General features: G+C 36.7%; 2 protein-coding genes across 2 annotated transcripts; one reads left to right on the top strand and one right to left on the bottom strand.

The window, feature by feature from the left end:
- Positions 1-730: 730 nt before the first annotated feature.
- Positions 731-2,016, bottom strand: LOC141675062 (dehydration-responsive element-binding protein 3-like). Its single transcript, XM_074481774.1, has one exon. It carries the CDS (start codon positions 1,869-1,871, stop codon positions 1,134-1,136), a length of 738 nt encoding a protein of 245 aa, XP_074337875.1. The 5' UTR covers positions 1,872-2,016; the 3' UTR covers positions 731-1,133.
- A 1,224-nt stretch (positions 2,017-3,240) lies between these two features.
- On the top strand, positions 3,241-5,837 carry LOC141673224 (uncharacterized). Its single transcript, XM_074479954.1, has 5 exons — positions 3,241-3,582; positions 3,825-4,363; positions 4,481-4,618; positions 4,877-5,477; positions 5,526-5,837. The coding sequence occupies exons 1-5, from the start codon at positions 3,241-3,243 to the stop codon at positions 5,835-5,837; spliced, it is 1,932 nt and encodes a 643-aa protein (XP_074336055.1).
- Positions 5,838-13,846: the final 8,009 nt, after the last annotated feature.

Raw genomic sequence — 13,846 nt, 5'->3', positions numbered from 1 at the left:
AAAAAAATAATATAATTATACTTTAAATGAGTATTGAAAAGCGTTTAAAAAAATGATGTAGAGAATTAAATGGGATATATAATTAAAAAAAAACTTATCTTATTACCAACCAAACATCATAAATATACAATTTATGGGTATGCAACTATGCAATATTATATATTGTGCCCTCTAGCATCCGTCTCTATTTCTCACCTATGAAAGAAGAAAGAATCCAAAGAGATGGAGTCAAGACTATTCAAATAGGACAAAGTTATTTGTAATTAAACTTTACAGAGGAAGATTTAGAGCTAGATATTATTTGTCCAAAGAGGAAACATTGTTTTCCTAAATAATGATGAAAATTGTCACTATTAAAGCTAAAGTTGAAAGTTAGCTCTCACCATCACCCATTCATAATGTACAAGCCAGCTTTCTTACACATTTTTACATCTGTACCTATGCCTCCTTCTGTGAAGAGACAATGAAAGTTGTGGTAGTTCCTATTAAACACCAAAATACATGTTAAATTATATAAATATTTATTACAAATTAAGTTTTTATAATTTTCATCATCGTCGCATTCATAATTAATAGTTACAAGTTTAGGTTGTGTCCGATACTTTTAAAAATAAAATTTATACATTTTTTCGTTATTTCTTGAATCTTATATTATCATGTACTGAGTACTAAATAAGGAAAATCAGATTTTATATAAACATTTATATGAATATATGTATAAAAGACATCATTTAAGTGAAAAGTGGTTAATAATTTGATTGAAAGATTAAACAGAACTTTGTGGCACAAAAATACATGGGGGAGAAATGATGTCAAATCAAAAATCAGCCAAAATGTTGCACACATACAACTTCACTATCCAAAAACACACACCAACTGCATATACACCTACTTTCATATATCACATTGATTATTTAATCATACCAAATTCCCAACAACACTAACTATACAGTTAGAAATCATTCAAGAGGTTATACAGAGAGATTGATCAAAGCCCACTCATCACTCACAAAGGTGGAAGAAATTCATTAGCCCTTTGGAGAAAAATTTAAAAGGGCTAATAATTAGATTACAAGAACAAAACAAAGATTTTTACATAACCACACAATAATTAATTTAAAATCAACCCTAATTTAAAAAAACTCGAATCTGAACTCCCCAGTATCAGCAACAGAGTCACCATCATAAGCATTTTCAATAGACCATGGAGGGGGGTAGAACCATCCGTCCACCGAGTCGATTAATACGAAATCGTTCTTTAACTTAACCGAGTCGAAACATGATTCGAGGCTCGGTAATTCAACAATTTCGGTTAATTCATCGGACGTTGATAAGTCTATAGATGAAACCAATGAGGATAGTGAAAATGAAGATGACAAAGACGAGGATGAAGATGAAGTCGGAGATGGTAGTGCAGTATCGAATTTTTCCATGGCAGCTGCTTTAGTAGCTGCAGCTTGAACGTCTCGGGGAGAATTCGAAGCTGGACGAGGAAATGAGTCAGCTAGTTCAGGGAAATTTAGAATCGCTGAGTTACCTTTAATACTTAACGCAGCCACATCATGCGCCCTAGCTGCCATTTCGGGTGTGGCAAAAGTCCCCAGCCAAATGCGATTTTTCTTTCGAGGCTCACGAATTTCGGACACCCATTTACCCCAGTTGCGCATTCGAACTCCATGATAAACCGGATGTTTACTATTTTCCCTCATTCTCTTCGGTTTTCTGTTCGGTTCTGGTGACTTCTCCGTACCATTTTTCGTTTCCACTAACACCGTAGACGGCGAAGACGAGAACGAGTTCGAGCTGCTCTCGGGCTCAGAACCAACCGTCATTGTAAACTCAATCGGTTGACAATGTTGAATTGAAGGCATGTACAACACACACTCGATCAAATAATCAAAACTAAATGCTGACGAGAATTATGTAAGTTAAGAATATATACAAGAAAATGGAAGCGAATATACGGAGAAAGGAATGGAATGGAATGCAATGCAGATTATAAAACTAGAAAGGAGACTTCTTATAAGAGAAAGGTTGAGGAAGAGGGGGGATGGGGTCATATTACACAATGGGGTACCCTAGTGTTGTACCACGCAACCAAAATTAATTGCATTTGCTTATTTTTTCCATACTTCTAAGTTCTTACTCTATTGACACTATTCTTTTCATCTTTCACCAAACTTGAATATCATTTCATATCATATTTATGAGTCTACAATATTTATTATAATATGCGGCTCTCCTTAACCTTTTTTTTCCTTTTCTTTTATAGGTTTTAGGTGCTCATAGTAGCTTCATCTTCAATACCGTTATCAGGTAAACTATTTAGTTCTGTTTGAAAATAATTGTTCATTTTTACTAATCTGGAGTTAATAAATTGATCAAATTTTAACTAAAATTTGTATAAATTATATGACCGGAGAAAATAATTTAGTCACTAACAAAAATGTCAAAAACGTATTAATATTTTGAAATGGAGGGAGTATCGGCTATTACAACTAGAACTAAGAAATTAAATTTTAAGATTACAACTATAATACAAATTAGTACATCGTGTTACACTGCTCATTATTGGCCGGTTTTGAGATATGAGTTAGTGTTTATCGAATAGTACCGTCTAATATCAATTATTTTGTATCAGTACTATTGGGGAATGCATAGAAAAGCTATAATTTGTACTATGCATAAAGTGCATTATTTTTGTAAAGGCTCTGCCCATATATCCTTGTAATTATAGGTACCTTGCACTTGCTCGATCGCCGGATATGTTTATAACTATATCATGTTTTTTAAGCTAAATTATTACAAGATTTTAGCTGACTGACCCGATTCTTTAGTTTTTTAATTCGGTCTTTGGGAACTTTAGCATTTACGATTTTAATTGGTCTTATACTTTTGACGTCTAATATATATGGAAGATCTCTTTTTATTACAAGGTGAGCTAAAATAGATTTATGAGAAAAATACAAAAATATTTAGGAAAGGGCGTAATTGGATAGAAGTCTAATTCTTGCAAAAGATCCAGCAGTGTGGTGAGAGATTTAGAGAGTTGGGGTAAAGATGTAACGGGTAATTTTAGTCCGCGGATCAAGAGTTGTAATTTTAGACGCAATCTGTGTTGAATTATAGTGAAATTAAAAAGCACCTCTTCTTAATTCTGGACCAAAGGGAGATTTTTTTGGAGGCAGCGATCGAAACAGTTATGGCTTCAAGCGGGTGATAAAAACACTAAATATTTCCATGCTGCAGCATCGACTCGAAGACGCAAAGAATAGATTTCATAAACTGAAGGACGAAGCTGGCAAGTGGATGGAGTGGGACAATGGTTTATTGGAATTGATTTCTGGGTATTTTCAGAATATGTTCACTGCGGAGCAAACGGAGGATGAAGAAATTATTATATGTGTTAAACAGTCCATAACTAGTGAACAAAATGATGAGTTGATGAAGCCAATCACACCGGAAGAAGTTCGGAATTCAATCTTTCAAATACACCTGGATAAAGCGCTTGGACCGGATGGGATGTCCACGACATTTTTTCAGAAACACTGGGGTATTGTAGGTAATGATGTGGTGCAGTTGGTAAGTAACTTTTTTCAAGATGGTGAAATCTCAGATGGATTAAATAATATTAATATTGTTCTTATTCCTAAAAAGAAGAACCCAGTATCTTTGGGGGAATTACGCCCTATTTCTCTATGTAATGTCTTGATGAAAGTGGTTATTAAAGTCTTGGCTAATCGACTAAAGGGATGTTAGATAGGGTGGTGTCGAACAATCAAAGTGCCTTTATTCCTCGATAGTTAATTTCAGATAATATGCAGTACTTAAAGAGGAAGCGAGTGGGTAAAGATGGGTATATGGCGTTAAAATTGGATATGAATAAAGCATACCGCATCGAATGGGAGTTTTTAAAAGCAATTTTGAGAAAGATGGGTTTTAGTCCATGGTGGGTGCATCTGGTCCTACAGTGTGTGTCCACGGGTTCTTATAACATAGTTCATGGTGATCAGATTATGGGTCTTGTTAGTCCGAGCCGAGGGATTCGACAAGACGATCCCTTGTCACCATATTTGTTTATCATTTGTGCGGAAGGGCTATTGTCTGTAATTAGGTATTATGAATCGAAGAAGTGGCACAGGGGAGTGAGTATTTGTCATAGAGCTCCAGTAATTTCTCACATGCTTTTTGCGGATGATGGTTACGTGTATTGTAAAGCTGATGTGGAGGAAGCTGGCAAAGTATTGGAATTACTTCACCTTTATGAGAAGGTTTTGGGACAGAAAATCAACATTGAAAAATTGTCGGTGTTTTTTAGTACCAATGTTATTACCTATAACAAAAGGGATATATGTCAAAGACTGTAAATGTTGTAAGCGGATGATCAGACTAAGTACCTTGGCCTCCCTAACATACTTGGGAGAAATAAATCGGTAATTCTGGGGTTCTTAAAGGACAAGGTGAACGCAACAATTTGTAGCTGGGACAATAAAATGATTTCGAAGTCTGGGAAGGGGATTTTAATCAAGTTCGTGGCGCAGTCTCTACCAACATATGCTATGAATGTATTTATGTTGTCGTTGGAAATCTCGAAAGACATAGAGCGGTCTTTTACAAGGTATTGGTGGGGTTCTTCGCAAGTTAGTGGGAAGAAGATCCATTGGTTGAGTTGGGATAGGCTGAGTAAGCATAAATCTTCTGGTGGTTTAGGATTTAGAAGTTTCCGGGATTTCAACATTGCAATGTTAGGAAAATAAGCTTGGAGATTTCTTACTAAGCTTGACAGTTTGGCAACGAAAGTGTATAAAGCTAGGTACTTTGCAGATGGTAATTTTTTGGACTCGGCATTAGAAAGCAATTTTAGCTTTATATAAAGGAGTATATGGGAGTCGAGGGATTTGATTAAGAAGGGAATCAGGTGGAATGTTGCTTCAGGAGAGGGGATTTGGATAAGAGGTCAACCATGGTTAGCAGATGAGTATGATCCATATATCAAAACTGATTCAGAAGCAATAGAGGGTAGGAATGTTGTATCTCTTATGTGCATGGGTAGAAGAGAGTGGTACATGGAGATTACACAGGATATTTTTGAGGAGAGGGACCAGGATTGTATTTTAAATACTCGTATAGAAGAAAACAGTAAAGAGGATTCCATTTACTGGAAGATGGAAAAGTCTGGTGTGTATTATGTCCGTAGTGTGTACAGGCTATTGCAAATGCAAAGAAATTATTGGAATGATAATGATACGGATAGTGTGTGGAGGATTAAAGCTCCTCCAAAGACTTTAAATCTTTTATGGCGTGCCCTGTCATCTTGTCTTCCTACTAGAGTACAACTGCAGCAGAAGCATGTTCAAGTGACAACAGAGTGCCCAGTTTGTCTAAGTGGAGATGAATCAGTCTATCATGCACCGGTGTCGTCTACTTTTGCATCTCAGTGTTGGAGGTGGGTTCTTACGAGATTTCAAACAGATGAGGTAACTAGTTTTCCAGGATTGGTTTTTGAAATATATTAATTCTTGCAGTCTGGTAAAAATGCGGAAATTGCTACTATAAGTTGGGCAGTTTGGAAAGCCCGTAATGAGTTAGTGTGGAACCAAAATCGTTCTCAAGAGGATAAAGTAGTTGAGTCAACAAAGGAGTACCTTACACAATGGAGAATAGCCCAAGCCAGGTCGAGTGTTGCTCTAGTGTCACCAATGGGTGATGGTGATGGAGCTTCGTGTTGGGTTAAGTCACGGATTGACACAGTTAAGGTAATGGTTGATGCGGCTATTTTTAAAAATTGTGGGGAGTTTGGCTTTGGTATAGTAGCTAGAGACTGTGAGGGAGAGTAGATTCAGGCTAAAGCAGTGTTGCACAAAGGAGTGGCATCTCCAGAAATTGCTGAAGCCATGACAGTGAAGGAAGCATTCAGCTGGATAAAGAACAAAAACTGGTCCCGGGTGGAGTTGGAGTCTGATAGCCTAGTTATAGTTCAGGCTATACAAAGTAAAGAACATATGTGATCACCATTTGGCGTGGCTCATAAACTAGCTAGAGCATCATATTTATTTCCAGGTTATAGTTTTGATAGGAGTTCTGAACCTGTCGAATTGAAAGACTGTATTTTGGCTGATTGCTTAACTTAATATATCCCTGCATTTCGTCAAAAAAAACCTATTCTATTCAAGTTTAAGTACCTTTTATTCAAGAAACGAAATTTGTTGTTAGTAAGTGTTAGGTCACACACACACTGTAGAGGGGGGTGAATACAGTGTATAGTACACTCAAATCGAACTTAAAGAACTTGAGTAACAAACTTAATTGAAACAATAAACTCTGTTACAATATGAAACTGTTACCTCTCAGTGATGAACAAATATCACGAGAGCTGCTAGGGTTACAATGAATAATCTTCTCGAATATGATAACACATCTAGTGTAAACCCTATGCCTGTGTTTATATACTACACAGTTACAAGATAATCGCTAATTGATATGGAATATAATTCTGCTTCCTAAAATATATCAATCAGATATCTTCTATTCCAAGTATTCCATTCTTCACGGAATTCCTTCTTCATGCATATCTCTTCTTATGTTTTATCTCTATCTTCTTTCCTTTAATCAGCTACTATCCTTATCTGATCGTCCTTCAGCACTTAAGTTCTGATATCTATCTTCTGATGATTATCTCCTGATAATATAAGTACTGATATCCTTAAGTCCTGACTTCCAGTATAAGTACTGATCACCAGTTAAGTACTGATCTATCATGTTCACACAAGATCTGAAAGCTAAACATAAGACATATTAGCCATGACATTATCAAATATATCTAACAATCTCCCCCAACTTGTAAATTAACAAAATATACAAGTTAAACAGATATGTGATGATGTCAAAAACATTAAGTACAAATGCATGAGAAATAGACTAGATAACTACAACTTACAGTCCTTAAAGTTTTACCAATTTTAACTTCTGATAACAACTTCAATCTGTATAAACATCAGAATTTAAACAGTTGTAGATCTTCGACTTGGCTTCTTCATTTTCTGATCTCTCTGATGTCAGGAGTTGTTCTGAGATAGTTCTTCAACAAACATTTCTCAGCATATCTTAATTCCTCAATCATTCTCCTTTTAACATCTTTAAGCTCTGCAGTATCTTCACCAGTTTGAAAGATTGCAGCTCTGAGATCTTTAATCTTTGCTTTCCTTAACTCCTGATCTAGTCTTATGACATAAGCTTTGTCAGATTCAAGATTGAATTCAAGTCCCTTAATACCAAGATACGTTCTGATCTGTGCAGTATTAGGCTTCATATCAACAATATCCCCATTATGATCTCTGTACTTTGGAACATATCCGCTGTCAGACTTAACAGAATAAAGCCTTTTCTGTCTCTGAATCTGTTCTTTTAAGTAGTTTGCAGCAGTCTCTGTTATTCTGTCATCCACTTGAAGTAAGAAAAGTACATGCTCCAATTCTTCAAAATACTTCAAAGGAATGGCATTTTGTCTTATATGATAAACCCTACCATCTGTCATGAAATACAACATGATGTATTCTTTCAAGTAGGTATGGTAAACCATCTGTACAGATTCTAGTTGATTCAATCTCTCAGGAGTTGCTCCAATACCTGGTTCACTCAAAGAAGTTGGATCAGCGGTAGTGTTGTGTACTCTTCTTTCATCAGCACTTCCCAATCCAGTTTTATCTCTAACTTCCTTTCCAGTAACTACTCTTGCTTCAAAACCACTTGGAGTAGTCTTCAAAGATTGAGTCTGTTTTGCTTTAGTGAATCCTGGTAGGAGTGTTTTAGATCTATTTTCTGATATCAAGTTAACTTGAGCACTGTCAGAGGTTACTTGCTTCTTCTGAATATCAGAACTCACAATGCCTTGACTCTGAACAACTTGAGCCATGTCAGAGGTTGTTTTAAGAACTTTTCTTGAAGTCAGAACAAGATCATCTTTTCCATCAGTAATTTCTTCTTCCTCAGGAGGTACATAAGGCTTGATAGGTTCACCAACCTTTTCTTTACCCTTGGATCTTGGATCTATCTGTGGTTGTGATCTAGCCAAAGTTTCTTCAGTATGTACCCTTTCTTTGATCACAATGCCTTTAGGTTTTGGAAGTAACTTTTTACCAGAAGCTTCAGATTTAGATGTGACTTTCTCTGATTTAAGTCTGGCTTCTTCTTCCTTTAAATTTTCCAAGTCCATCCCTGGATTTTCTTGAAGAAATAACTGTCTTGACATTTCCTCATCAAGATCTAGAAGTTCATTTGAACTTATCCTTGTACCAGCAGCAGAACTTATTCTTTTCCCAGTATCAGAACTTATTCTGTGACTATCTTGTCTTGATGTAAATCTTCTACCTTGACTTTGACCACTACCCATTCCAGAGTTTCCTTGGTCATCTTTTCCATCATCCTTTCCTTGCAGTGTCTTGTTAGTTTTGCATTTGGACTTAATTACCTTCTCCCCCTTTTTGGCATCAGCAGGTAATAAAAGAGAGATAAGTAGTTCCACTGAGGTCTGGATTTCAGTAAGTTGTGATTGCTGAGAAGCTTGATTTGTCAGAATTTGATCAATCTGAGCTTGTTGCTTCTCTTGAGTTTTCTCAATATAAGCAACCCTGTCAATGGTAGGTTGGAAGAACTTTTTCTTATCAATTTTCCAAACGTGTTCCTGTTTGATAAAGTTCTCCTGAATCTTGTGTAGCTCTGCATGAGTGTTAGAGTGAAGACCTTGTAGATGTTTAGTACTCAATGCAGTGACTCTAAGCTGGGTTTTAAAATCATCAGAATGTAACATTTCATCAGCTTTAGTCAAGTGCTCAGCAAGATGTAAAGCATTTGGAACACAGGAAACTGAGTTCCATTCCTTAGTCCACTCCTGACCTGCAGGAGTTTCACTCCAAGGTACTGGTGCATCCCCGATAACAAACTTCTTTACCAGTTCAGACTTTGGAAGAGTCTGTTGAGGAGTATGTCCTGAAGGACCTGCTTCATCAGCATCTACAGTTGTAGCAGCCTCACCAGTATCTCCAATATTTGCAGCATCAGAACTTAGAGAATCAGTATCTTCTGATAAGACAACAGTGTGAGTAGCAATGGAGGCTTCAGCATCCTCTAATTGCTGATCTGATATTAAGTTCTGATCAACCACCATATCCTGATGCTCACCTAAAATCTGATCATCAGCATCTTGATGCAGAGAAGGTGTTAGGGATAACTCAGGAGTTTGAACAGCATCAGTAACAGGTGTTGTGGAAGGATTATTTGCAGTTGGAGCTTCTAAGAAAAGTATTTCAGGCACAACCAGGTTCTGAATATCAATTTCAGCACTTGTGCCCGGATCAACAAGAGACACAGAAGGTGAACTAGCCTTGGCAGATACATGTTCCTGAGATGAAGTTGATGGAGAAGAAGTGACTGGAGCAAATTCCTTGGCTTATGAGATCAGAGATTCCCGATCCCCTTCCTTAGCTGCTTCCTCCTCATCATCTGAAATTGGCCTTTGTGCCCTCTGTTTCTTGTATTTCCTTGTTGATTTGGATTCTTTGGGAGTTTCAGGAACCGTCATACGTCTAAGCCTCTTGAGAAGCCTAAAACCCCCAATTGCAGAATCCTTCTGAGAAGTTGCCTTCTCAGTTTCATTTACCACAGGTTCTGAAGAAGGAATCTGATCCTCAGAATCTGATTCATCTCTCAAAGTAATTCTCCTCCTCTTTTGAGGTGTGTGAGGAACAGTCTTTGTTCTCTTTGGCTTAGAGGATGTAGGCTTCACAGTAGGTGCTGAAGAAGAAGGTTGAGCAGTCTGTGAAGTGGAGAGATAGGATTTGAGATAAGTTCTGAGGGTAGGTTGAGTAGAATGAGAGGTAGGTACTGAGATTGATGGATTTTGGTTATGGTGAGTTGATTGAACATTTGAGTAAACAGATTTGTAAGTAGCAGGATCAGCATTTACCAGAATCTGTTTCACAGACTGAGGGATCTGTAATGGTCTCACCATTGATTTCTTTGTGTCAGCATTTATCAGGTCATTAAAGTACCTTTTTGCAACCTTAAAAGGTGGGGTTTGAGTGCTGACTAACTGGGGTTCAGTAGTACAGTAAGTGTAAATAAGTTGACAGAATCTAGCAAAGTAAACAACATTTCTATCCTCTGTCATCCTATCCCCAATAAAACCAATTATTCCAGTTGTAAAATCAAAATGAGTTTGATGGATAATAGCATACCCTATGTGCTGACTTAGAATTGGGATGGCATCAAAATTTGAACACTTGTTGCCAAAAGCCTTGGTGATGCAATCGAAGAAGAAACTCCATTCTCTTCTGATATTAGCCCGTTTTAACTGTCCAAGTTTCGTCAGACTCTTTCATATCCCAATTCAGCCATTAACTCCCGAAGTTTTGATTCCTCTAGTATAGAGAAGGTACAATCTTCTGGAAGATGTAATGCTCTTCGTACTGTACCAGGAGTGACTACATAGGATGAATCACCCATTTGGAAGATAATACTGGGAGTGCCTCGTTTTCCACCATCATCAAAAACTCCAGTCCGCCAGAACCGCAGAACTTGTTGACTTGAAAATAATTCAGGCTGAGTTAAGGCGTACCCAACCTCACTATGTGCAAGAAGATCTTGCACAAAGTGCAATTCAGATGGAGCGTTAGCATGATCAAGAATTGCAGCAAAGTTGTTTGGAACAAACTTTGCTCCATCAATGATTAAATCCTTTGGGGCCATGTGAAAAAGAATTGAGATTCAAGTATGCTTGTTAGGTGTTTGAGATAATATCTGTATGAAAACAACGGAAAAAGTAAAGTGAAGGAGAGTAAAAGTAAGAAGAGAGATAAAAGATAAAGAAATTAAAAAGATTACAGAAATCTTCTCTCTGCTGTACTTATAAAAAAAATATTACCGTTGGACACCTGTCAGACATGCAGTAATAACGGATAGTTACTGGGCTCGAGAAAACAGGAATGATTACTTACCCAGTTGCCTTGTTTCAAGGAAAAACCGTTCCATTTATCAAGAGACACAGTTTCAATTCAAAATTTAAACCGTTAGCACTGATTGAATTATTTTTCACTGCAACATTAATATTCTGAAAATGAATCAAGTTAAAAATGACCAAGATAATTTCGATGAATAAGTGCTGACAAAGAATCAGAACTTAAATAAAGACAAAATTTAAATGGTCATCAGAATATCAATCAGGATTTATCAACACAAGATAAAATAACTCAGAGACACAATCTTGAAGTAAAAACAATTTTCATTAATATATCAAGTCAATACATTTATGAAATGGAAATTACATCAATACTTATACAAGATTTTCCCTAAGCTTCTAATCCTAACGTCAACAGCTTTAGTCCTAGCTAAGAAGCCTGACAAAGCTGAGGATGAAGAAGAACAGGAAGAAGACGAGATTAAGTCCTCTTCCTCTTCCTATCTTCGACGAACAAGATGGCGAGTCGTATGATTCGCTCTTGCTGACGGATAGCTTCCAGCCGTTCCTCCTCCAATCGCTCCAGATGGCGATGGTAGTCCATATAGAAGAATAGGAGGTGAGTTAGCACCTCCTGTGGGACAGAGTCCCAGATCTCCTCAGAAATGGCTGTTACATGCCACTCCTGCCGCCAGTCGGCACAACTAAGCGCCATTGTGAAGGTTTGTGTGTTCAAAAACATGTTGTATCGAACCATTGTGTTCTTGACAGAAGAAGGATGATTAGTGTGGAAGAAGGATGTGATGGAAAGACTGATGTGAAGTGGTTGTTTATATAGGCAAAAGAATGCCAAGAGACGCAAAGATATTTAATGCTGACAGGTAGAATTAATTCTACCTCGTCTCCCTAGACTTTGAAAAAGAATAACAGTCATTGGAAAGAGGAAGCATGGTCTAGACCGCACAAAACACAAGAAACAGTGGACTGTTCAAGTACAAAACCATTAATCCTAATTATAGTGACTATTAATCTTCCACTTCAACATATGCGAGTACAAACTGAGACTGTTATTAAATTTTATTCACAGATAAGCCAAGTAAAGGATGAGACTGAGAAATCAGAACTTAGACCTATACTAGAACTTAACAGTCATCAGAACATAATTTCTTAACTCGAAAAAGGAATGCCCATATTAGTAAATACTCATACATGTTCTGAGTTATGGACGTCAGAACATAATCATCAGAACGTGTAACTCAGAACTTGTCCTCAGAATTTGTGCAATAATGACACAATGACTGTTTATCTAAAATAACATAGACCACCATAGAAATTTTCATCATTCAGATGGAGTGATTAGTGTGTGCATTAAGCTAAAAACAGACAAAGAGTAAAGTCTGATTCACTTCAGTATATCTTAGAAATAAGGCAAAACTAAAATTTTGCTAAAGATCTGTCATTGTCCTGAAACCTACTGATGAATGAGTTCATGCTTGAGTCCACCTCAACTGTTTTGTGCTCATTTTATGCATCTTTTGAAATTCTATTTTACAGTGGCTTCTCAGTGTAAGTGAGTCACGACTGTTTATTAGAATTTATGCTATTATCAGAGTATTTCTCCAGTAATCATAGAGTGTGAAAAGTCACCAAGAAAATATTTTGCTTTTCTAATGCATATTTACTTAATACCAGCAATGCACTTGGGTCGTTCCTTTCACATTTTTACTCTAGATCTCAAAGGAGTACCTGATTTTATTCTTTAATCTTTTTGCTTTTTCTTTTTATAAGAGAGGTCTATCAGCACTTAGTGCACTCAGCAGTTTTACTAGTATCAGAACTTAACAGATGAGTAGCATTATTCTAATTTGTGACTTAGTAATAAGATATACAAAGTGAACTTAACTAAGCTCAGTTATCAGAATTTGCTAGTGTCATAAGATTTCCATTAAAATAATTACTTCTTCCATGGAGTCATTTGTTTATTGAAGATTACTAGGTCAGTATCGAGCACAGTTATCCTCATAGGATTGAATAGGTACTGGAACAAACATATCACTTATCAGAGTTTAGAAACATATATCAGACAACAGTCAGTACTTAAAGACATTTATCAATTAAGCACAGAATACACAATGATATTAATTCTGTAAATACTGAGCATAAAGTCTGATAACACAGAACAAGTCTAAGCAGATTTAAAGAAAGAACCTGAAACCATTCCAAGTTCATTTACCAATCTTGTAAAAGTAGCTTCACATAATGGTTTTGTGAAGATATCTGCCAAATGTTGATCTGTGGGAACAAAATGCAATTCCACTGTACCTTCATCCACATGTTCCCTGATGAAGTGGTACCTGATGCTGATGTGCTTTGTCATTGAGTGTTGAACTGGATTACCTGTCATAGCAATAGCACTTTGATTATCACAGTAAATAGGGATTTTGAAATATGTTAACCCATAATCCAGTAACTGATTCTTCATCCAAAGAATCTGTGCACAACAGCTTCCTGCAGCAATATACTCTGCTTCTGCAGTTGATGTAGAAATTGACTTTTGTTTCTTGCTGTACCAAGAAACCAATCTGCCTCCAAGAAATTGGCAGCTTCCACTTGTGCTTTTCCTGTCAATTTTGCAACCTGCAAAATCTGCATCTGAGTAACCTATTAGTTTAAAATCTGATTCTCTAGGATACCATAATCCCAGAGCAGTTGTTCCTTTAAGATACTTAAAGATTCTTTTTACAGCTGTTAAGTGAGGTACTCTTGGATCTGCTTGAAATCTTACACAAAGACAGGTAGCATACATGATATCAGGTCTACTAGCAGTTAGATAGAGTAGAGAGCCAATCATACCTCTGTAGTCAGTAATATCTACTGATTTACCGGTATCCTTAT

Source organism: Apium graveolens, chromosome 7, assembly GCF_009905375.1.
Source record: "Apium graveolens cultivar Ventura chromosome 7, ASM990537v1, whole genome shotgun sequence".
Taxonomy (NCBI): domain Eukaryota; kingdom Viridiplantae; phylum Streptophyta; class Magnoliopsida; order Apiales; family Apiaceae; genus Apium; species Apium graveolens.
The sequence above is the reverse complement of the archived record's forward strand: the minus strand, read 5'-3'. Positions and strand labels throughout refer to the sequence as shown.

Coding starts and splice junctions, on each gene's coding strand:
- LOC141675062 (XM_074481774.1), bottom strand. CDS start 1,871: ATGCCTTCAATTCAACATTGTCAACCGATTGAGTTTACAATGACGGTT.
- LOC141673224 (XM_074479954.1), top strand. CDS start 3,241: ATGCTGCAGCATCGACTCGAAGACGCAAAGAATAGATTTCATAAACTG. Junction 4,364..4,480: donor AGGGATATATGTCAAAGACT/GTAAATGTTGTA, acceptor AACAATTTGTAG/CTGGGACAATAAAATGATTT. Junction 4,619..4,876: donor ATAGAGCGGTCTTTTACAAG/GTATTGGTGGGG, acceptor CTTTATATAAAG/GAGTATATGGGAGTCGAGGG.